The sequence below is a fragment of the Diabrotica virgifera genome, chromosome 2 (assembly GCF_917563875.1).
Source record: "Diabrotica virgifera virgifera chromosome 2, PGI_DIABVI_V3a".
In the NCBI taxonomy this organism is placed as follows: Eukaryota; Metazoa; Arthropoda; class Insecta; order Coleoptera; family Chrysomelidae; genus Diabrotica; species Diabrotica virgifera.
In genome coordinates, this window is record NC_065444.1 from 70,857,883 (window position 1) to 70,881,279 (window position 23,397).

At 32.4% G+C, this 23,397-nt stretch overlaps 1 protein-coding gene across 1 annotated transcript in view; it reads right to left on the reverse strand.

Moving 5' to 3' along the window:
* The window catches only part of LOC126880088 (chaoptin), a 60,907-nt gene that overhangs the window by 9,222 nt on the left and 28,288 nt on the right, over window positions 1-23,397 (reverse strand). Inside the window, exons 7-11 of the mRNA XM_050643758.1 lie at window positions 13,496-13,750; window positions 10,094-10,705; window positions 4,764-4,947; window positions 4,330-4,430; window positions 1,540-1,735 (exon numbers count right to left, since the gene is read on the reverse strand). Coding sequence (XP_050499715.1) covers window positions 1,540-1,735; window positions 4,330-4,430; window positions 4,764-4,947; window positions 10,094-10,705; window positions 13,496-13,750 — 1,348 coding nt within the window. The remainder of the gene's footprint in view (window positions 1-1,539; window positions 1,736-4,329; window positions 4,431-4,763; window positions 4,948-10,093; window positions 10,706-13,495; window positions 13,751-23,397) is intronic.

Sequence of the window (23,397 nt, forward strand, 5' to 3'; positions counted from 1 at the left end):
TGCTTCTGCGGTGTAAATAGAGCAATTCGAATGAAGTTTTATTTTAAATGACTTGTTTTTTAAGGAATGTACACTGCAGACCCTATCTTTCCATCGTTAAGTTTAGAGCCGTCTGTGTAGATTATGATTTTATTAGTGTTTTCACTCAATATGGATTTCAATAAAATGTTATTTATTTTAGGTGACCTGAATTTTTCGGAAATATAATATTTAGTTTTTTGTAAATCGTGTCAAAATCTAATTTATAAAGTGGTTTGACAAAGTTTGTTGCTAATGTAACCGGTAAATCATTGGTTTCCAGAAAAGTATATATATATAAATGGTATCTTTAGGAAATGGCGATAAAGCCACATTTCGAAGGCTACTAATCTGTTTGTATCCCTCGTTTTGACTGTCCAGCCCTCTAGTCTCAATTGAAGATCGAACTCTGAACAAGTCAGTACTTTCCTGAATTTTACGAAAGCTTGTCGAGCTTGCTCAATGCGACATTTTACTTCCCTGTCCTATGCCCAGTTTTCAAAAAACCACGTTCCCAGGTATTTAAATTTGCTTACTTTTTCAATGGTCTTGGTATTCAGTGTTATGGTGGAGTTTTCAAGTGCATCAAAGTTTCTGGAGATGATCATGAATTTGGTCTTGTTGGTATTATTCTCTAATACCATTCGCTTACTGTATTCTCCGATTATAGTGACAAGTTGTTGAAGATCGAATATGTTGTCACAAATTATGACACCATCCTCAGCATATCGTATGTTGTTGATCAATATTCCATTCACTTTGATTCCCATCTCTGCATCTTCCAAATACTCTGGAAATATATCTTCCGAATAACTGTTAAATAAAATAGGGGAAGCAGAGATCCCTGTCGTTTATATGTATGAATTTCGATATAGAATTGTCTATTTTTAATTGTGTCGTTTGATACCAGTACAAATTTTCAGTGTATCTTATGTCTTTTTGGTCTATATCAAGTTTCTTGACAATCTGTATTAACTTGTGGTGTTGGACATGATCAAATGCTTTTTCGTAATCTAAAAAGCATAGGAACACGTCCTTCCTCTGATCATAACAATTTTGGACCAGCACTTGTGTTGCTACTATTGCTTCTCTTGTTCCTAAACCTTGCCTAAAGCCGAACTGAGAATCACTGATGTCCCATTCACATTTTTTGTATAATCTTTGATGTAGTATTTGTAAGAATACCTTTAAAGTGTGACTCATCAGGCTAATGAGTCTGTGATCCTCACATCTTATTGAATTAACTTCCTTGGGTAAGAGAATACATGTAAAGCGTAACCAATGTTGAGGATAGCAACCAGTTTCATAAATAAAATTAAATATTTTATGTAGTGCTGAAATTCCCCTTTCATCCAGTAGTTTGAGTATTTCTGAAGGGATTTCATCTGGTTCCGGTGCCTTATTCATCTTAGAATACTTAATTTAAAAATATATTACTTTATTTGATTGGTTAAAACAAATTGGTCATTAATTACAACACTTTCCGCTTATAAAAATTTCTGGCCAGCGAAAAATACTTACCGGTTCGAATATCGGCAATGGAATTATGTGATAAATTCAATTTCTCCACTTTTGACGTCCCAATTGTTAGATCTATAGTTAAAACGGGCATCAAGTTATAAGACAAATCGATTTCCCTTAGCTTATAGGGAATGTAGACATTGCTGGGGAAAAACTTCTTTGAAAGAAAGCTAACTTTATTGTGAGACAAATTAAGCTAAAACAAAGTCTGGATTAGAACATTGGATCTAATACTGTATTCGACATACAAATTAATTAATCTAATTTTAAAAAAACGGTATATGGAAGTCGGATTATAAAAATTCTCAAAGATTCGTAATCAGCAACAGCAATTTAAGAAATTGGCAATTTTTTCTATATTTATATTATACCTGTCGTTGATATCTGAGGGTATTAACATCTTAGCCGAAAAAATATTTCATATTAATGGGACTATGCAGTATAATATGATTAATATCTTTAAGTTTAAATTATTTGTAAAAAGCTGGTTGTTTCACCTTTTTATGCATATTAAACTTATCTTGTTTTTGTTCTACACCGAGAGAACAATTTCTTTTCTCCTAAAACACTGATTTCTTTGAGCTATCTTTCTTAAAAGTTACCATATCATATTAACTTAAACATACCGCTTCACATATAAAGAAACGAGTTTTTTAAACACAACTCAATAATTTCTTACAGATAATTTCTTCAATACTAAGAAATGCATTAATGGTTACATTTTAATTTTCTTATCCTAAAGTTTTTGTTTCTTAAATTGAAAACTACAAATATTTTGCAGTATAGGAAATATATGTTTAGTTAATCCATATTTACATTTGTGAACAAGAAATTTTCTTGCAATCAAATAAATATTTTAAACCACAAGAAATAATTCTTCAGAAATACCCTCTGTAGTAATTGTGGTTATTAAATAAAAACTTTATCATTAATGCCGAAATGTTACTTGCAAAGAGATTTTCTTCCACAAAAGAATTGCGCAGTAACCATTATTTACTATTTGTGATTAAATCTCAGTGTTTGACAATATGGCGTGGATCTTATTCTAACTGGGAAATAAGCTTATCTTAAAAAATGATTTTATTGACGTTTCGACTTCCACCTCGGAGAGAATAATATATCTAATATAAAGCTTAAGAACAATATTGAAAGGAGCTATTAACCAACTAGGGGCTTCCATAAATGGTAGAACTGTATACAGGTAAGTCCCTTTATAAAAATGTGTATACTTATGTATAAACTATAATATGTTTCTTGAATGTATCGTCTTCTATATACAATCCCACAATTCAATGTTATATCAAACATGACGTGTGCTTTATTTGTCATAAAGAAATATTAGTTAGTCTAAAAGAAACATCAACGATTAAAAACTTTTTTTGCCGAAAACTGAATAAGTTAATAGGTATAAAATAACTTAAGATGAAAACTAATAATACTTTCCTGTAATAAAATTTCTTAATGATTAGGTTTGCTGTCTCTTTTAGATTATATAAATAAATAAAATTACAATATATGTCTGCTTCAATCTTTTACATTGGTTGTATTTTTCTTCTTATTTTAGCTAAACAATGTCTATTGTGTGATATTATACAGATATATAATTAATATTTCATATACAAAAAGAAAAAAAATTAACATAGATGGTAGGATAAATAAAGCCATGTTTGAACTAAATATGATTGATTATTATTTGTTGAAATGCCAAGAAATGTTTTTGGATTGTAGACTGTTTTACTGATACCTACCGTTCTTATACCAAAAATTAATAGTTTTTATGTGGGCCCGTGTATTTGTTTTTTATTTGTATTTCCTTTTGTCAAAATAAGTATGTATTTGTATCCTTATAAAAAATTTTTTATTAAAATAAGTTTATCTTTCTCTATAACGGTTTTGTTTTAGCTAATTGCTGATATACAAAGTGCTATTAACAAAAAGAAGGAAAAATTAAGGAAATTGTATTTACCTCTCCATCCTTTTATTATTGTATATAAGCCAGTGGCTTAAGAGGGGAGATATCATTTGTATGTATTAATATCTAACGTTTTATATCCTGTTTTTATTATCTAATAAAGAATAATTGTACCTTAACAGAATGATTTATTTCGCCGTATGTAATATCACTTTATTTTTAACAAATGTAACTCAATTCTAAATATACAATTATATCTGCGAAATATATTTCTTAACATTAAATACATTAATTAATAATGGTCAGATAACAATATTCCTTACTAAGAAATATTATTTCTCAGAAAGAAGAGTTTTGTAATGCCAAGAAAATATATTCTTATGACAAATATAGTTTCTTTCTGACAAATGGGTTTGTAGTTTGCAAGAAAGTGATAGTTCAATCATGTTTAAGATATATTTCTTTGGGTACATTAAAATTTATTTGAAATAGTTTAGAAAATTATATCTTACATATAAAGATATATTTCTTAGGCAATATGCCAAGTCGATTTTTCTTAAATATTAATAAAGTTTCTTTATGTCAAGAAGTTTTTTCTCTTGGTGTAACAACTCTATCTCTTCACAGTCACACTGATTTTAAACAATTTTCTTTGGCCTTTCGTATTTCGGTTCTTATTTGTTTTTCCAAGTTTAACCTGTGGGTATTTGCATATTTGCACTGTGCAATATACGATTAATTACATTAATTTTAAATTATTTGTTTAGAATAGGGTCGAGGATAAAAGTAATGGACAAGAACTGATGGAGGAAAGCGGTCAACCAGGCCTAAGGCCTACTATGCTCGATGTGCTAATTATTATTACTTATTAGTCTTACCTTTTCCAATGATAGACAATCATCAAGAATTCCGTGAGTCTTATTATCCATTTTTGAAATTCTATTAAATGAAAGATCTAGTTGTTGGAGAGCTACCAATCCTAGAATAAATTTATTACAAAATTAAAAATTGTAGAATTATTTCTAGATACAGAATTATGGGTCTAGGACGTTTCATCGCCGCCGTTTCGATGCCGCCAGTTCGATGCCGATGCCGGCTGATTCATCGCCAGTCAATTAATCGCTATCTGATATATTTCCGAATTTTCGACAGTTACAATTATTAGTTATTTTTAGTATTAATTAGGAATTCTAGGAAATGCGAGATATGACGGCGATGAAATTGACTGGCGATGAACCGGCGGCATCGAAACGTCCCATTCCGCAGAATTATTGGATAAGCACTAGGGTATAGACATGATTTAAAATATTACCTTGAAAAGCTCCATTGGGTATATGGGTAATATTATTATTAGTCAGATTTAAAACGAGAAGTTGTAATAGACCTTCAAAAGCTCTCGTACTTATATTGTAAATATTATTATGAGCTAAATTGAGTTCAAAAACTACCGGTAATTTACCAAAGGCATTTCTTCCTAGCTTTGTAATATTATTACCCTGAAAATGACAAAAGTTTATATTAATTTGCTTAAATAGTAGAAATATAGGTCAAGTTAGAGGGTGGTGAAGTGTCCACTAATTACAAACCTAACCTAGCCCACATTCGTCGCTCCTTAATACGTTGACGGACAAAACGTCTATAGACGTCTAATTTCCATTGATGTAATGTGACACAACGTCTATAGACGTTGCATTTTTTCCCTATTCTACTTTGCGAAATATATTTAGTGTCACAACACTTACACTTGCTTATACATTTGACGCACTGTCCGTCAACATCTTAAGTACGGAGCTTACAAGACCGGTTATAATAAAAATGGTTATTTACTCTCATATATTTCGCGTTTATTTAATTTTGCGTCCCACATACTGTCTACCTCACGAGCACTCCAAAACTACTTACACACAATTAAAGTTAAAAAATACCTCAAGAATTTAAAATTAATTTGTCCGCTTGAAACAGATCAAACTCTTTCACTTGTGAAGAAATCACGGAAGCTCTTAATGACATGAAAACGGGAAAAACAACTTGTTTTGATGGTATTCATGCTAAAGGGCCTAGCCGGGTAAGATGATGAAAAATACCCAACTCGATTCGAATTCCATATAGGTCACCGTTTGGCACATATAGAGAAACTCACTTTCTGAAATTTTTAGCCCCCTAGGTGGTCCCGTGACCCACCTAGAGACTAATTAGACTTTTTATGTTTTTATTTTTTATCTTAGCCGCATCGAGATCTAGTGAAAAACTTTAAATAAAAAAGTTTAAATTTTTTTTTTAATTTTCGGCGAGAAATTTAAATTTTTTAGGACGATTTTAAAATTTTAAATGAGTATAAAAAATTACTAAGACATTCGTTTTCACGAAAAAAATTTATAACGTGTATTTTTGCATATTTCACCCTGAATTTTTTCAGATTTTTAAAATTGGTGTAACGTACTTTTAAAAATAAAAAATCGCATTTTTTTGTTTTTTTTTTTTCGCTTTTTGATACAATTTTATACATGGTGTTAAAAAGGTAACACCGTCACTAGGATAGGTAAAAAATTGAAAAACAATTGGGGTTTGATTAATAAAAAATTTTGTAATGCCATCCATTTTCAAGATACAGGGCGTTGAAGAAAACAAAATTTTACACATTTTTTACGATTTTGCCGAAACTCGGTACATTGTAATAAAATTTGGCAGATTTTAAGAAGTGGTTAGTGTGCATTTTTTGACATACAATTAAGAATTTTATATTCATCATTGGCGCGCATACGGGTAATGGTCTGAACTTTTTAAAGAAAAAAAGATAGTACGCCACTGACATATTTCAAATTAACAATCATTTTTAAATTCCTCGTACCATTTGTGACAAAAAGTCTATTTTTTTTTTCGGACAGAACTTTTTAAAAGCTACAACTTTTTTATTTAAAGTTTTTCGCTAGCTCTCGATGCGGCTGAGATAAAAAATAAAAACATAAAAAGCCTAATTAGGCTCTAGGTGGGTCACGTGACCACCTAGGGGGCTAAAAATTTCAGACAGTGAGTTTCTCTATATGTGCTAAATGGTGACCTATATAGAATTAGAATCGAGTTGGGGGCATTTTTCATCATCTTACCCTGCTAGGCCCTTTATAAATCACAGTGGCAGATTTGCCAGCCAATGGCTTGCAAAGTTCTTCTCAGACATTCTTCAGACGTGAAATTTTCCTCATGAACTAAAGAGAGCAAAAATCGTTGCCATTTTAAATTCAGCTGTTTTTAAACATTTAAAGCATTTTACATTAGCGGGAAGCTGCTGATATTTGAAAGGAAGGTTCTCATAATGATATTTGTCCCTCAAAGAGATGAATTGACAGGAGAGTGGAGAAGGCGCCATGCTATAATGTTGAATTGGCGATTTTGTATGATACTGAAAACATCGTCAGATATATAAAAGCTAACCGGATTAAATCAGTAGGCCGTCTGAGAAAAATGTGAAAGGATGATGTTGAAGCCGATTTATCTAGGATTGGGGTAGGTACTACAATGGGAAATGGAAGTGCAAGTTCGTAGAAAATAAAGGGCTATAGTGGGTGCGGCGAAGATTTACCTCGAGTTATAAAGCCATTCAAGAAGATGAAGAAGATTTTAAAACTAGAGAATGCTAACGATTTACCGAAAAATTACTGTTCAATTGCATTTCGAAGTATGGTCTTCAAACTTTTTAAATATATGTGTAAGAGAATTAACCAAATAATACTTCAACAAATACCAACAAGCAGGATTTTGACGAAAACGCAGCTGCACAGACCAAGTTCTAGCACTGAGTGACTATATAGAAACAAGCTTTCAAAAACAACTAAAAGTATCTACCATTTCAATGATTTATCACCAGCGTACGATACCTTATGAAAACAAGTTGTAAAAATAATGCGAGCGATTACATCCAGAAAGATCTCTGATGCAATTAATGTTATAATTTACTATTTAGATGGGAAATAAGCCACAATTAAATTGAAAAAAAAATTTATTAACGTTTTTTTTTATTAATTTTTTTCATGTAATCGAATAAACTATCTTTCAGTAAAGTCGTCCCAGGAACGCAGCTCATAAATATTGGCAATATCATTTTAAAGTCTTCTACTTTAAAATGTATAATAGATGTCTGAATTGCCGATATAAATGAGTCAAATTAAATAAATTATTAGAAGAGTTTTTTACTAAGCAACAACATTTTTGTTTAATTTAGTAGTATTTTGTATTTTCACGACACCCGATTTGTACGTCGAAACGTTAATAAAATTTTTTTTTTTTCAATTTAATTGCGGCTTATTTCCCATCTCAATAGTTAATTATAAAAATGCCACAAGGAAATAGATTCATAACAAAATTAATGCTTTATTATGCAATAGCATTTTCCAATTCATCATGCCCGATAAGACTAGTTCCAAGTGAAACTGAACAATGACATCCCACAAGGATCAATGTCCACCCGGAATTTGGTCCACCACCGTGGGAATTTGGTTACACAGAGTTTATACTAGTGTCCAACCAGGAGACGGAAATCTTGGAAACTTTTAATGAAGCCTTTAGAGGTGAAGTTGAAAGTTCGTTGTAGCCATATTCGACGCGGTTCACCGCATAAATTAGGTAAAATAAATGAATGTAAAAAAAAGACTAAGTTTTCACTCTAATGGCATATAACATATCCCACCAGAATGAAAACAATGGGAACCTTCTCTGGTTACACCTCCGAGGCTTCTACAATTTGCAAGCCATACGGATGCTGAGACTAAGGAAGATGAGGGAATTCTACAATTTACAATTCACGTCATATCTGCTCAGCGCGGTAAAGTTCCAACGAGACTGGTTCCCTTCATACTCCACACAGAGTAAATGTAAATCAAAAATGAATAACCATTTTCAATTTCGTTGCAAAACGAAAATACAGCCGAACCATATTCCAGTCCAATCAGAGAGTGCTGCAAGCACCTCTACCGGTTTCGAAACTTATTAGTCTCTCATCAGGAGGCACATATGCTGCTCTCCCTGATCCAACCAAAACAAACCCCAGCGTGCAGTCCCGAATTGCAACGAACGAAATGGCATAGATGCCCTAGCGGCAACTGCTAGCAAAAGACTAAGTTTTCACTCTAATGGCATATAACATATCCCACCAGAATGAAAACAATGGGAACCTTCTCTGGTTACACCTCCGAGGCTTCTACAATTTGCAAGCCATACGGATGCTGAGACTAAGGAAGATGAGGGAATTCTACAATTTACAATTCACGTCACATCTGCTCAGCGCGGTAAAGTTCCAATGAGACTGGTTCCCTTCATACTCCACACAGAGTAAATGTAAATCAAAAATGAATAACCATTTTCAATTTCGTTGCAAAACGAAAATACAGCCGAACCATATTCCAGTCCAACCAATGTTTTGGTTGGATCAGGGAGAGCAGCATATGTGCCTCCTGATGAGAGACTAATGAGTTTCGAAACCGGTAGAGGTGCTTGCAGCACTCTCTGATTGGACTGGAATATGGTTCGGCTGTATTTTCGTTTTGCAACGAAATTGAAAATGGTTATTCATTTTTGATTTACATTTACTCTGTGTGGAGTATGAAGGGAACCAGTCTCGTTGGAACTTTACCGCGCTGAGCAGATGTGACGTGAATTGTAAATTGTAGAATTCCCTCATCTTCCTTAGTCTCAGCATCCGTATGGCTTGCAAATTGTAGAAGCCTCGGAGGTGTAACCAGAGAAGGTTCCCATTGTTTTCATTCTGGTGGGATATGTTATATGCCATTAGAGTGAAAACTTAGTCTTTTGCTAGCAGTTGCCGCTAGGGCATCTATGCCATTTCGTTCGTTGCAATTCGGGACTGCACGCTGGGGTTTGTTTTGGTTGGATCAGGGAGAGCAGCATATGTGCCTCCTGATGAGAGACTAATAAGTTTCGAAACCGGTAGAGGTGCTTGCAGCACTCTCTGATTGGACTGGAATATGGTTCGGCTGTATTTTCGTTTTGCAACGAAATTGAAAATGGTTATTCATTTTTGATTTACATTTACTCTGTGTGGAGTATGAAGGGAACCAGTCTCGTTGGAACTTTACCGCGCTGAGCAGATGTGACGTGAATTGTAAATTGTAGAATTCCCTCATCTTCCTTAGTCTCAGCATCCGTATGGCTTGCAAATTGTAGAAGCCTCGGAGGTGTAACCAGAGAAGGTTCCCATTGTTTTCATTCTGGTGGGATATGTTATATGCCATTAGAGTGAAAACTTAGTCTTTTGCTAGCAGTTGCCGCTAGGGCATCTATGCCATTTCGTTCGTTGCAATTCGGGACTGCACGCTGGGGTTTGTTTTGGTTGGATCAGGGAGAGCAGCATATGTGCCTCCTGATGAGAGACTAATAAGTTTCGAAACCGGTAGAGGTGCTTGCAGCACTCTCTGATTGGACTGGAATATGGTTCGGCTGTATTTTCGTTTTGCAACGAAATTGAAAATGGTTATTCATTTTTGAATGTAAAAAAATTTTCAGGACAAATCTAAAATAAAAAAAATAGCTGAATGCGTTAATCGGTTACCGAGAAAATCAACTTTTAATAAAGCATAATTTTTGGTGGTGCAAAACTTTTGAAGTTAAGTTTATGTTATAAGTGGTACTTACCTCCAAATAGATATATTGCAATGAAGTCAGTTGACTAAAAGCTACCCATGGCGGATTCTCAATACCATTGTAATTTAAATTTACTCGCTGTAACGTCAACAAATTTGAAAAACTTCCATCTTCCAAATTGTCACCAATGTTATTGTAGCTCAAATCCAAACTCAGCAAGGAATTCATACTGGGCCAGGTGTCCGGTGGTAATTTCTCTATTTGGTTATAAGACAAGTCCAAATGTGATACAGAAATGGGTAGCTGGAAGAGGTTTCTTAAATTGTTTCCTCTTAAATTTAGTTGTCTAGTACTTGCTAACCTCGTTAAGGAGCCCCTGGAGACACTTTCTAAATCGTTGTAACTTAAATCTAGCTCCAATAGCGTGGGTATTGAACCAAACATGCTTGGTTTGATAGTAGCTAGGTTGTTGTAGCTCATATTTAGGTTTCGTAAAGAAAATAATGTTTGGAATACTGAGTTGAATACATCAGTAAGGTTGTTGTGCGAAATATCTATCGTGTGGAGTTCGTATAATTTGGGAAACGTCTTCTTTGGAATAGTAGTGATGAAGTTGTGGGAAACATTAAGAATTTTTATGCCAGTCATGTTGTGTAGAGGAATCTAAAAAATAAAGAAAATATTAATTCACAAGCCAAATATCACGAAATAGTTTACTAAATAAAATATTTTAATTACTGTAATAGTTCTTTATCGCGAATACCATTTCGCAATTCTATTGGTTAAAAATCTGTATCGTAATGAAAATCTGTATCATAATGAAGTTCATTATGATACAGGTAGTAACATCATAATTGATATATTATAGTATGAGAATAGAAAAAAGTACTAATAGTTCAGTACACAGAGATATGATCTCTATAATTGAGATTTAGTCCTGTCGCCAGGGGGGGTACAACGGCCTCGTTAATTCAGATGGACTTACCCAAGTTTTTTTTATGTATTTTCAGATGGACAGTAGAACACGAATTTTTTGGGTAACAGTTGATCCGGATGTCGATAAGATTGTTATAGACCAAGAACTTGAGGAATCAAATAACAGCGATTTTTGGCAAAACAAAACAATATTTTGTATTTTTTGGGTCATTTTAAGCAAAAAATATTTCTACAAGTTTTTTAGTAGGATGCACAGTTTTCGAGATAAACGCGGTTGAACTTTCAAAAAATCGAAAAACTGCAATTTTTAAACCCGAATAACTTTTGATTAAAAAATAAAATAGCAATTCTGCTTAGCGCCTTTGAAAGTTCAAGTCAAATTATGTCGGTTTTGATTATTTGCATTGCTAAAAATTTATTGTGTTATTGTTAAACAAAGCTACAAACAACTAGTGCGTGAGTGATGTTTCTATGATTTCTCATTTAAAATCGAACGAGTAGGTAGAATAGGTACTAGTGCAATCAAGACTATTTCTATGTTACATGCGTTAAAACGCATGTAAAAGCACGGGAAACCCTACGTGTTTATAGCTTTGTTAAACAATAAAAAAATAAATTTTTACCAATGCAAATAATCAAAACCGATATAATTTGACTTAAACTTTCAAATGCGGTAAGCAGACTTGCTATTTTATTTTTTAATCAAAAGTTATTCGGGTTCAAAAATTGCAATTTTTCGATTTTTTTAAAGTTCAACCGCGTTTATCTCGAAAACTGTGCATCCTACGAAAAAACTTGTAGAAATATTTTTTACTTAAAATGGCCCAAAAAATACAAAATATTGTTTTGTTTTGCCAAAAATCGCTGTTATTTGTTTCCTCAAGTTCTTGGTCTATAACAATCTTATCGACATCCGGATCAACTGTTACCCAAAAAATTCGTGTTCTTCGGGTCAAAATACATAAAAAAAACTTGAGTAAGTCCATCTGAATTAACGAGGCCGTTGTACCCCCCCTGGCGACAGGACTAATTGCCAAGCTGGATTTACCATGAATGTCAATTTTACGACCTAAATATATGCAAAAAAGTTGACACTCCTACCCCGAGCTTCCCCTTAAATCTTCCTCGTAGGGGGGAAAACGGCAAACATCGATTTCCCAAAAATCTGTACGCTGTAGTAAAAAATGTTTTGAACAAGAAATGTAGCTGAGATAATTTTGAACAAAAAATTGTATTAGTGTTTTTGTGCAGAATAAACCGTTCTCTCACCGGTAGCGACCGGTAATTTTGAATGTCAGTTACAAGGGCGATATCAATTTTTGAAATAATATTTGTATCATGTAAATGGAATTGACAGTAAAAACTCGATTTTTGTTGATCCAAGTGTCCTATCATGATCAATATAATCAAAATGCATTTTAAAATTGAAAAGTTCATGAATGAAGTGTTCATATGCATTTTTTAACAATTTGCCTCAAATGAAATCAGTTTCCATAGATCTGTTAATATATAGATGTTACACGATTTTTGTCATTTTTTACTATTCCCATGAATCAAAACATTTATTACTTCCATTCACCGGTCACTGTGGAATTTCCACTTGGCGACATCTGTGAGGCATTTCAAATATGCCTAAAAACGATGCTTTTAAACTTTTACATATGATCTCACGTCACGGAAAATACTTGTAGGTACAAAGACAGCATTAGGTGGAATTTTTAGCTTAAATTGTGTAGTTTTGAAGCACGTACATAAACAATCGAAGAGAAGCAGCTTTAAAGGTTTTATTTGATATATATATATATAAGCCAAATATAACGATGTCTTCATTTTCACAAAAATACTCGTATATAACTTTTAATTCCAGCCATATTTTGAGACCTCCGAAACAATACTTGGGTCTTGGAATTTAAAGGAACACCTTCGAAAAGAGGTGACTATGCGCAGAATGCACAACATACGTGCTTTAAAACTACGCAACCTCAGCTACATATTCTACCCAATGCCGTATTCGTGGAAGTATTTGACGTGACGTGAGATCATTTTGTAATGTTAATTCAGCGTTTTTAGGCATATTTCAAAAGCCTCATATTTGTTGTCAAAACGCAACATAGAAATTTCATGCTATAGGTTTTTAAGATTAGGTTCTAATAATGGAAAAAGGTTTTCCTGTACTGGCTATATATGACAGAAAATTTAAGTAAAATCGAAAACTGCTTTTGTGATGTAACCCTTTTTAGTGAATTTTAATAAATATACCTTTTAAAGGATTTTGCTTAAACTTTTTGAGATATATTTATTTTAAATTGAATGTGATGTTTAAAATAATCCTAGATTTAACATCAGGCAACACAGGACTCTCCACACCACATGTGGGTGGCTTGTCCAGAATATAGATCCTTACATTATGGACTCTAAGTAGCAACTACTTAAAATGGCAACCAACTACTTAAAATGACAAATTAAATTATTTTTTTTTTGGGAATTATTAAAAGAAAAATATTTAAAAATACTTACTTGCGATAAATTACTAAAGTAATTATGTGATAACTGTAGTTCTGTTGCATAAGTGGTTTCGTCAAACGCCTTTTTGGGAAGGGACGCCAATTCATTAAACGACAAATCCAACACTGTTATATTCGCACAATTTTCAAAAGCTCCATTTTCTATTTTATTTATCTGATTCTTTGATAAGTTAATATCCGTTAGATATAAGTCCTTAAAGGCCAATTTTTGTATCTCCTTTATTTGATTCTCCGCCAAATTCAGTATCTAAACGGAGGAAAAATATAAATAAAAAGAGTAAAAAGTTTTAAGGTCATGTTTGAGTCAAATGTGAGTGATTAAAAAATTACAAAAAAGTATCAATATGTTATGGGCGACACTCAGATTTTAGGGATGTCAGTGTCGGTATACGCTTCTGTACAATAAATACATGTACAGGGTTATTAACTATATTTTGACCCCCCTGTAAACTGCTTTATTTACAGAATTAGAAAAAAATGTAAAATAGAAAAGTTATTCGATTTTTAAATTATGATTTTTTGACATATATATCTTACTGGTGACGTCATCCGTTTAGGCGTGATGACGTAATCGACTATTTTTTTAAATAGGAATAGGGGTCGAGTGCTAGCTCATTTGAAAGGTTATTCAATTCCCTATTCAGTAATATAAACATTAACATGATTAATTATACAGGGTGTCAAACAAAAATTTTTTTTTAATTAAATTAATTGACACAAAAAGAAGAATGTATGTAATTTATTTAATTCAAAATACATTCTACTGCTCTCAGAAAACAGAAATAAATGTTTATTGAACAAATAAACATTACTTTTCACTTAAATTCAATGTTCAAGCTGCCACCCATCTGCCTCTTGGCAGTTTGAACATTGAATTTAAGCAAAAATCAATGTTTATTTGTTCAATAAACTTTTATTTCTGTTTTCTAATAGCAGTAAAATGTATTTTAAATTAAATAAATTACATACATTCTTCTTTTTGTGTCAATTAATTTAATTAAAAAAAAATTTTTTTGGACACCCTGTATAATTAATCATGTTAATGTTTATATTACTGAATAGGGAATTAAATAACCTTTCAAATGATCTAGCACTCGACCCCTATTCGCATTTAAAAAAACGCTGTGTCTAGGTACACGCTAACGTGTACGCAAATAAAAAAGTTAGGTACACGCGAATTAAACTTAATCAAGCCAGTGACGTCATTATTTAGCGTGCGCAGTGACTTTATATATTGGTACACGCTATTTTGATATGTTTAAAAATATTTTTATTGTGGGAAGTGGAAGGGAAGCAAAACTATTCAGATGTTTCAAACTTAATTGTAATAAAACAATGTGTAGGTATATAAAAGTATAGGTACATACATATATTCAGGTTAGCAAAATAAATATTAGCTAACATGATATATTATATACAAAATACTGTTGAAATAATTTTTATACGTAAGTTAATTATACCAGTTTATATTGGTGTTTATTTTTGCTGTGATGTTTATTTTTATTTATACAGGGATAGTTGAACTTGTTACGATTTTCATAGAAAATTGGTTATAACTTTGTAAATACCCTGTATAACATAATAAACCTTTATATTTTTGTGATATAGAAGTTAAGAAGATTTCGAATGTAAAATAAAATATAGGGTGTTCCATTAAAAAAACATAAGTTTGGTCTGCCACTATGTTATCGAACGCCCTGTAACATTCTAACTAATTTTGTAATATGAAGCTCAAAGTTTAATACAATTTTGGTTATTAACATTTATTGATATCTATTACTAGAGCGGATCTACTGAGCTTTATCACACTAATCAATCGCCCCGTATATTTTATCTTATTACTTTTGCTACCCTTAATGACGAATTGTTGTCCCTTATCTTTTTCATACTGTTTTAGAATGTTGTTAAACTCATTAAAAGAACTAAATAATTGTCCACACTCCATATTTCATAAAAAAACTCTTTACAAATCAATATTAAAGTGTAATGTAAACATAAACGAGATTAGACAAATTCTAACCACACTCTGACACTCGCGATACTTACAGATACTTAATACCACAGCATACACGCGGCTCAAATTAGCGTGTACCAAAAAACCCAGTCATAAGTGCACGCTAAATAATGACGTCATTGACTTGATGACGTTTAAGCGTGTACCTAACTTTTTTATTTGCGTACACGTTAGCGTGTACCTAGACACAGCGTTAAAAAAATAGTCGATTACGTCATCACGCCCAAATGGATGACGTCACTAGTACAATATATATGTCAAAAAATCATAATTTAAAAATCGAATAACTTTTGTATTTTACATTTTTTTCTAATTCTGTAAATAAAGCAGTTTACAGGGGGGTCAAAATATAGTGAATAACCCTGTACAGTGTACATACAGTGTATGCAAAATTATTGAAACAATTTCAGAATTTTAGGACTGTATCAATGGGTGTGGTTCAAAATAATTGGGAGAAATAATTATGTTATACAGGTAATATCTAATTAAAATTACAAAAAAGCGTAGCAATATTACTGTTACTTATAAATAAAATAAATAAATACTTATAAAATAAACTTGCGGTATTCAGATAAGTCGGGGTTGGTTATCGCATAGCAGGTCTACAATCGCGGTATTCACGATTTTGCGCGGTTAGCAAGTCTTCTTATTTAGCGACTTGGCGGTTTTTGTCTATAATGGATTAGCGGTATTTTTCACTGTATCTACTGTTTCTTTTTGAGTAGTCGTTCACTAAGGCCGAAAAAGCACGTCTTGTCTATTCTATTTAGGAACAAATGGGTAAGAGAGCGAAAAAAGCGTCTATTCTATACGAGAAGCGGTATCAGAGAGATTTGCGGTATTTCAACACGTGGTAGTATATATAGGGTGTCAATTTAAAAAGTTGCCACCCATATAATTTGGTCCGTATAGAAAATCTAAAAATATACAAAAAACACGTCAAATTTATTTGTGATGGGGGCATTTTATAGATCAGTTTTCAACTAAATTACACTAACCCTGTAGCGGGGGCGGACACAACCCCCAAAATATTTAATGGAAAGGGGGGTTGAATGATACCTCATTTTAAAGGTCGTTCGATTAACTTTTCAAAAATACCACATACATTATATTTCTTTTCAGTAATTTTAATTTTTTTATAATTAATTTTAATAATTAAATATCGAGTTCAGAACTCCAAAAGTTTTTTGGAGTATTGAACTCCAAATTGAATTTTTTTTTGGGGGTGTTTAAGTATTTAGAGTGTTTTTTTTGAAGTATTTTTGGAAAAATCAAATAAAACCGTAAAGATATTAAGTATAGAGTTCAGAACTCCAAAATTTTTTAGAGTATTCAGTCCTAGATTTTTCCAAAAGTACTGAAAAGAAATATAAGGCATGTGGTATTTTTGAAAAGGTAATTTAATGACCCTTAAAATGAGGTATCACTCAACCCCCCTCCAATTAAAGATTTTGGGGGTGGTGTCCGCCATCGCTATAGGGTTGATGTAATTTAGTTGAAAACTGGTCTACAAAATGTCCCCCTCACAAATAAATTTGACGTGTTTTTGCATATTTTTAGATTTTCTATAGGGACCAAATTACAGGGGGTGGCAACTTTTCAAATTAACACACTGTATAGTGTTTGTCACTATGAGATATCAGTACGGCTTGTATGTGGCAATACTTTTCAAGTGAGAAATAAGGTAACCGTGTTGCCACATAATCGGTACGGATACCAGAGATACAAGAATTTAACACGGTCCGCTTACTCGACCGACGTGCTGTACTCCAAACACGATGTTCAAAGCTCGCTGAAGCAGCGAACTGGCATCGTTGGGCTTCCTAAGAACCTGTACTGACTTTGCAGCGTGACAAACACTATAGTGCATAGTAATAGTTACAGCTCGGGAAATATGCAAAATGTATATTAAGTGCATATTTGCATATTTTGGATAAATTTTATAAGTGCATATGCATTTATTAAAAGTGCATATTATGAGTTATTTACGAAAAACCGCTATGCATTTTTTCACGAAACATCAAAATTTTTGATCTTTGATAACTTAAAAATTATTTATTTATTTTAATAACTTTATATAACAAATTTTCCTTAGAATTTGTCCCTCTATCATTTGTGGGGTTATTTTTAATTAGGTTTTTAGACGCTGTACGAATTATATCCTCAATACGATATATTTTAATTTTTCTCGACATTTTTCTCTTGAGTTGAATCAATTAAAGTGTTGTTCGAGGATTAAGGAGATAAGCCCAAAAGTCTAAACTGTATCACTTCGAAAGCTCATAAATTTCTCGTAATTCTGCTGCAAAGATCAACTCAAATATCTCTCTTTTTAAGTTTGGAGGGGGCTGCATCAGCCCCATAAAAATATTAAATTTTTGCCCAGTGTAACGAGCCCGAAATTTTTGATCTACGGTATATGAAATCTCATAAATAGCTCGTAATTTAGCTCTATATGTATCTTAATGTCTACAAGGTGGGGGGCCAGCTCAACAGGGGTGAAATATAAAGAAGTTTTTCCGCGTATAAACAATTATTATCAAATAGAGGGCACAGTTATTTTCTAGAAAATTTAGAAAGACATTTAATAATAATACATGTATATAGTTTTAACTTTAATAACAATATAATAAAGAATGATGATGATGAATATAAAGAATACATGAATATGATGATGTAGAAATTTCAATAAATATTTTTGTGACTTTAACATAATAGTTATTTATGATATAAGTGTTAAAAGTACAATTTTAAGGCACGCATGTGAAAGTTTGCAGAATGAGCGAAGCGAATTCTGTAATTCACATGAGTGCCTTAAAAATGTACTTTTTAATACGTATATCATACAATATTTTTTCTACAAACGTTATAAATTTATAAAATACAATATTTTGTTAATTACTGAAACCATGAAACCTAAACAAAAAGAAATATTGCCAAAATCTCCTTTCTAAAAGCAATACATCATTGAGTAGAAAACAGCCTTCTCAACTTGCACGGTTAAACTAAATACTTATTAAAATATTGTTTAAACATTAAGCAATTAAGACTATTGTTTACTGTTTATCGTAAGAATTAAATAACATTGCGTAAAGACAGCGGAGACTATACTAAAAAACAGGCCATGTACAGTAAAATAGATTGATTCAATGATGAATACTAACACCTTATACACCAAAGAAAAAAGAGCCAGATTCAAAATGAAAAGCAGACGAACAAGAAGTGGCCAAGAAGTCCATCTGATGTTTGTAGACCTTAGAAAAGCATATGATAGTGTCCCGCTGGTTAAATTATGGAAGGCACTGGAGAAAACAAATGTAAATATAGAATTGGTTGAAGCCACAAAATCGTTGTACTACCAATAAACAACAAGAATTAAAACGGAAAATCATAATAAGGAAGATCATTTGGTTAATTGAAGGGAAAAAGTACATAGGTCAAATATTGGCACAATATTTTATTACCTACCTAATCTAGTTCCTATTTCTAACTCTACCCAACTCTTTTAGAAATTCAGACATTTTTGGACGCTATAAACGAAAAATAACTCCCTCAGACATCTCCTCTTTAAGTGAAAAGATACGTTTTTCGCTCTTAGTACTATTACTAAAGCTCGGGAAATATGCACTTAAAAAACCCTAAAATATGCATGCAAATATGCACAAAAAACAGTTTAAATATGCATTAAAATATGCTTTTATGCATTTAATGCATATAAATAAAAAACGCAGTAATCTTTGTATTGAAAATATTTAATTTATTTTTTCTACAACCGTGTTAAAAATGCAATTTTTAGCACTCCATAGGAGCGTTAAAAATGCTACTTTAAAGCACCAGTGCTTTCAAATTTATAAGGCACTGCAGTTAAAAGTGAATTGTCAAATTGTGAAACGTCAAAATATTTATATTTCATTTATTAACATTAATATTAATAGTACAACTTGCGAAATTTAAAAAAGGTGGTTTAAAAGGTTTTTTAAAATTTAATTTAAACTGTATTATTGCATTTTTAACACGTTTATAGAAAAAACCAATTTATATAACGGTATAATATTTTCGCTAAGAATTTTTAGACATTCCCCTCGAGTGTAGACAACCAGTTCGACCTTTTACGTGTCATAGCATTATACCGTTATATAAATTGGTTTTTTCTATAAACGTGTTAAAAATGCAATAATACAGTTTAAATTAAATTTTAAAAAACCTTTTAAACCACCTTTTTTAAATTTCGCAAGTTGTACTATTAATATTAATGTTAATAAATGAAATATAAATATTTTGACGTTTCACAATTTGACAATACACTTTTAACTGCAGTGCCTTATAAATTTGAAAGCACTGGTGCTTTAAAGTAGCATTTTTAACGCTCCTATGGAGTGCTAAAAATTGCATTTTTAACACGGTTGTAGAAAAAATAAATTAAATATTTTCAATACAAAGATTACTGAGTTTTTTATTTATATGCATTAAATGCATAAAAGCATATTTTAATGCATATTTAAACTGTTTTTTGTGCATATTTGCATGCATATTTTAGGGTTTTTTAAGTGCATATTTCCCGAGCTTTAGTAATAGTACTAAGAGCGAAAAACGTATCTTTTCACTTAAAGAGGAGATGTCTGAGGGAGTTATTTTTCGTTTATAGCGTCCAAAAATGTCTGAATTTCTAAAAGAGTTGGGTAGAGTTAGAAATAGGAACTAGATTAGGTAGGTAATAAAATATTGTGCCAATATTTGACCTATGTACTTTTTCCCTTCAATTAACCAAATGATCTTCCTTATTATGATTTTCCGTTTTAATTCTTGTTGTTTATTGGTAGTACAACGATTTTGTGGCTTCAACCAATTCTATATTTACATTTGTTTTCTCCAGTGCCTCCCATAATTTAACCAGCGGGACACTATCATATGCTTTTCTAAGGTCTACAAACATCAGATGGACTTCTTGGCCACTTCTTGTTCGTCTGCTTTTCATTTTGAATCTGGCTCTTTTTTCTTTGGTGTATAAGGTGTTAGTATTCATCATTGAATCAATCTATTTTACTGTACATGGCCTGTTTTTTAGTATAGTCTCCGCTGTCTTTACGCAATGTTATTTAATTCTTACGATAAACAGTAAACAATAGTCTTAATTGCTTAATGTTTAAACAATATTTTAATAAGTATTTAGTTTAACCGTGCAAGTTGAGAAGGCTGTTTTCTACTCAATGATGTATTGCTTTTAGAAAGGAGATTTTGGCAATATTTCTTTTTGTTTTACTGTTTGTGTATGGAAGGGAATCTACATCATTTACTCTACAGGTGGATATCACCAATAAATTATCAGATAATTTAACATAAGAATAAGTGCAAAAAAATCCAGTCATTATTATTATTAACTTTTAGACCAGGGCATTTAGCATATAATAAATCCATTTTTAAGTACAGCACCTAGAGACAAGATTTAGCATTGTATTCACGATCATGTCAGGAAAAAAGTCTACTATAAGAACATACGTGGTAATACATAGTTGTATTTTTAAGTGCATAAAATGCATACAAAATTGCATAACCATGTTAAAATAAGTGAGTGCCAGATTTTGTTACTCGGGCGGTTTTTGGGGTCGCTGAAGACGAATACGCCATCAGTACCTACCCACGGTTTACCGCTAAGGCACGTCATCTGAAGTTTCGAGGGTTTTCGGCATTAAATTTATATAAACACATTACTTCGGCGTTTTTGTTGTCGCTGAACAAAAATATGCCATCAGAATCGAGTCTCGGTGCACCTGGTGCCCAAAACTCTCCAAACTCCAGAAAATAACATGCCTTAGCAGTGACTTTGGGCACCTGATGGTCTGGGGGTCGGTTCTAATATTGTATTCGTATTCGGTGAATCAAAAACTGCCTAGTAATCTATTTACATGCATTCAAGGCGAAAATCTTCGAAACTTCTGAAGATGACGTGCCTTAGCAGTGACCGTGGGCACGAGGTGCTCCGGAGGCCAGTTCTGATGGCGTATTCGTGTTCAGAATCAACGGCGTAATCAAAAAACACCTCGCGTAATCTGTTTGCATCCATTTAGTTCCAAAGTCTCTCGAAACTTTAGAAGATGACGTGACCCTAGACACCATGTGCTCCGGGTGTCGGTTCTTATGGCGTATTGGTGTTCCGCAACCGCAAAACGGCCCGAGTAATTGATTTGCATCAATTAAATGCCGAAAACCCTCGAGACTCCACAAGATGACGTGCCTTAGCAATGACCCTGGGCACAAGGTGCTCCGGGGGTCGGTTCTGATGGCGTAGTCGTGTTCAGGGACCCCAAAAACCTCCCGAGTAACAAAATCTGACCCTTAATTTACTTATTTTGACATCTTTATGCACTTTTGGATCCATTTTGGATGCAAAGAAAATACGCATTACTTCAAAATATAATGCAAGGAAAAATAGAAGGAAAACGGAATCCAGGCCGTAGAAAAATGTCGTGGATGCGGAATTTGAGAGAGTGGTTTGGCTGCACCACTAATGAACTTTTTAGGTCAGCTGTAAACAAAGTCAGGGTAGCCTTGATGATTTCCAATCTCCGATAGGAGTGGCACAAGAAGAAGAAGAAGGATGCATTTTATACACTTTAAAATGCAACTATTAGTCCAAGTAATGAAGCTTAAAATAGGACAAAACCTCACAATTTTTACAGAATAGATAGGTTTGCTTGAAGATTTGAGAATAAGTAGTGGATAGTCCAAGGATCAAAATCTATATAATTCCGAAAGGCGATTTTACCATGGGGGTGGTTGATGTCGGGGGTGGAAATTTTTTATTATATTTCGACCGCAAAAGTTGGTAAAAACATTCATTCTGAGCAAAAAACGTTCAACACATTTTTTTGATAAAATTAATAGTTTTCGATTTATTCGCTATCGAAAATGTTGTTTTATATTGAAAAAATCAATGTATTTAATCAGTTTTTTGCTAATAACTCAAAAAGTTTTCGTTTTATCAAAACAACTTTGCTTAAAAAATGTACCATTTGAAAAAACAAACAAAAACCGTTTGTTCTAATTTTCTTTAAGACCAATAGTAATCGAGCTATACTTTATTATATGTTAGCTCTTCTTCCTCAAATGCAAAATATTGTAGTTTCAACGTCAAAAGACGGAAAAACTATGCATTTTTCAAGGATAACTTGTCCAAACTAATTTAAAGTATTTAACAATTTCTATCTTCAGAGATAAAAAAAGTATCTAGCTCAAAAATTAAGTGACTTATAATCAAAAAAATGTCAGTTCCTATTTTTTTCAGCGGAAAAGTTATCCGAAACAACCCCCTAATCACCACCCTAATTTAAATTAGTCATTGACCTTATTTGGTCTTCTTTATTTATGTATTATTTATAGGTTCTACAAGCTTAATCGGCTTAAAATTATTAGTTAAAAAAATGGAGTTAAAATCGAAAAACGAATTTTTGTAGTTTGGTAAAAAAATGCCTTTTTTCTTCGGAATACAAGATTAGCATCAGAGATACGAAAATATGTTTTAATATGAAATTGTATCTAGACAAGGCGAAAACGGCAGGTTCGAAGGGGAAAATATTCCCATGAGATTTTTTGCATAATCACATTCGTGAGACATCCCAGAATAAGGTTCAAGAAGTCGCCCAAGTGAAAAGTGGGCCAATTTTTTTTTAACAATTTTTTTTTAATCAAATTGCAAGAATCAATATTTTTGGCCCGAACAATTTTTTCTTTAATTTTTTGGACCATTCTGGACAAAAAAGGTCTCTTATAATTTTTCTCTAAAGTTGATCGTTTTCGACCTATAAGCAATTTAAAATTAAAAAAAACGAAAAATGGCGATTTTCAAGGCTTAATAACTCGGTTAAAAGTTATCATTATGAAAG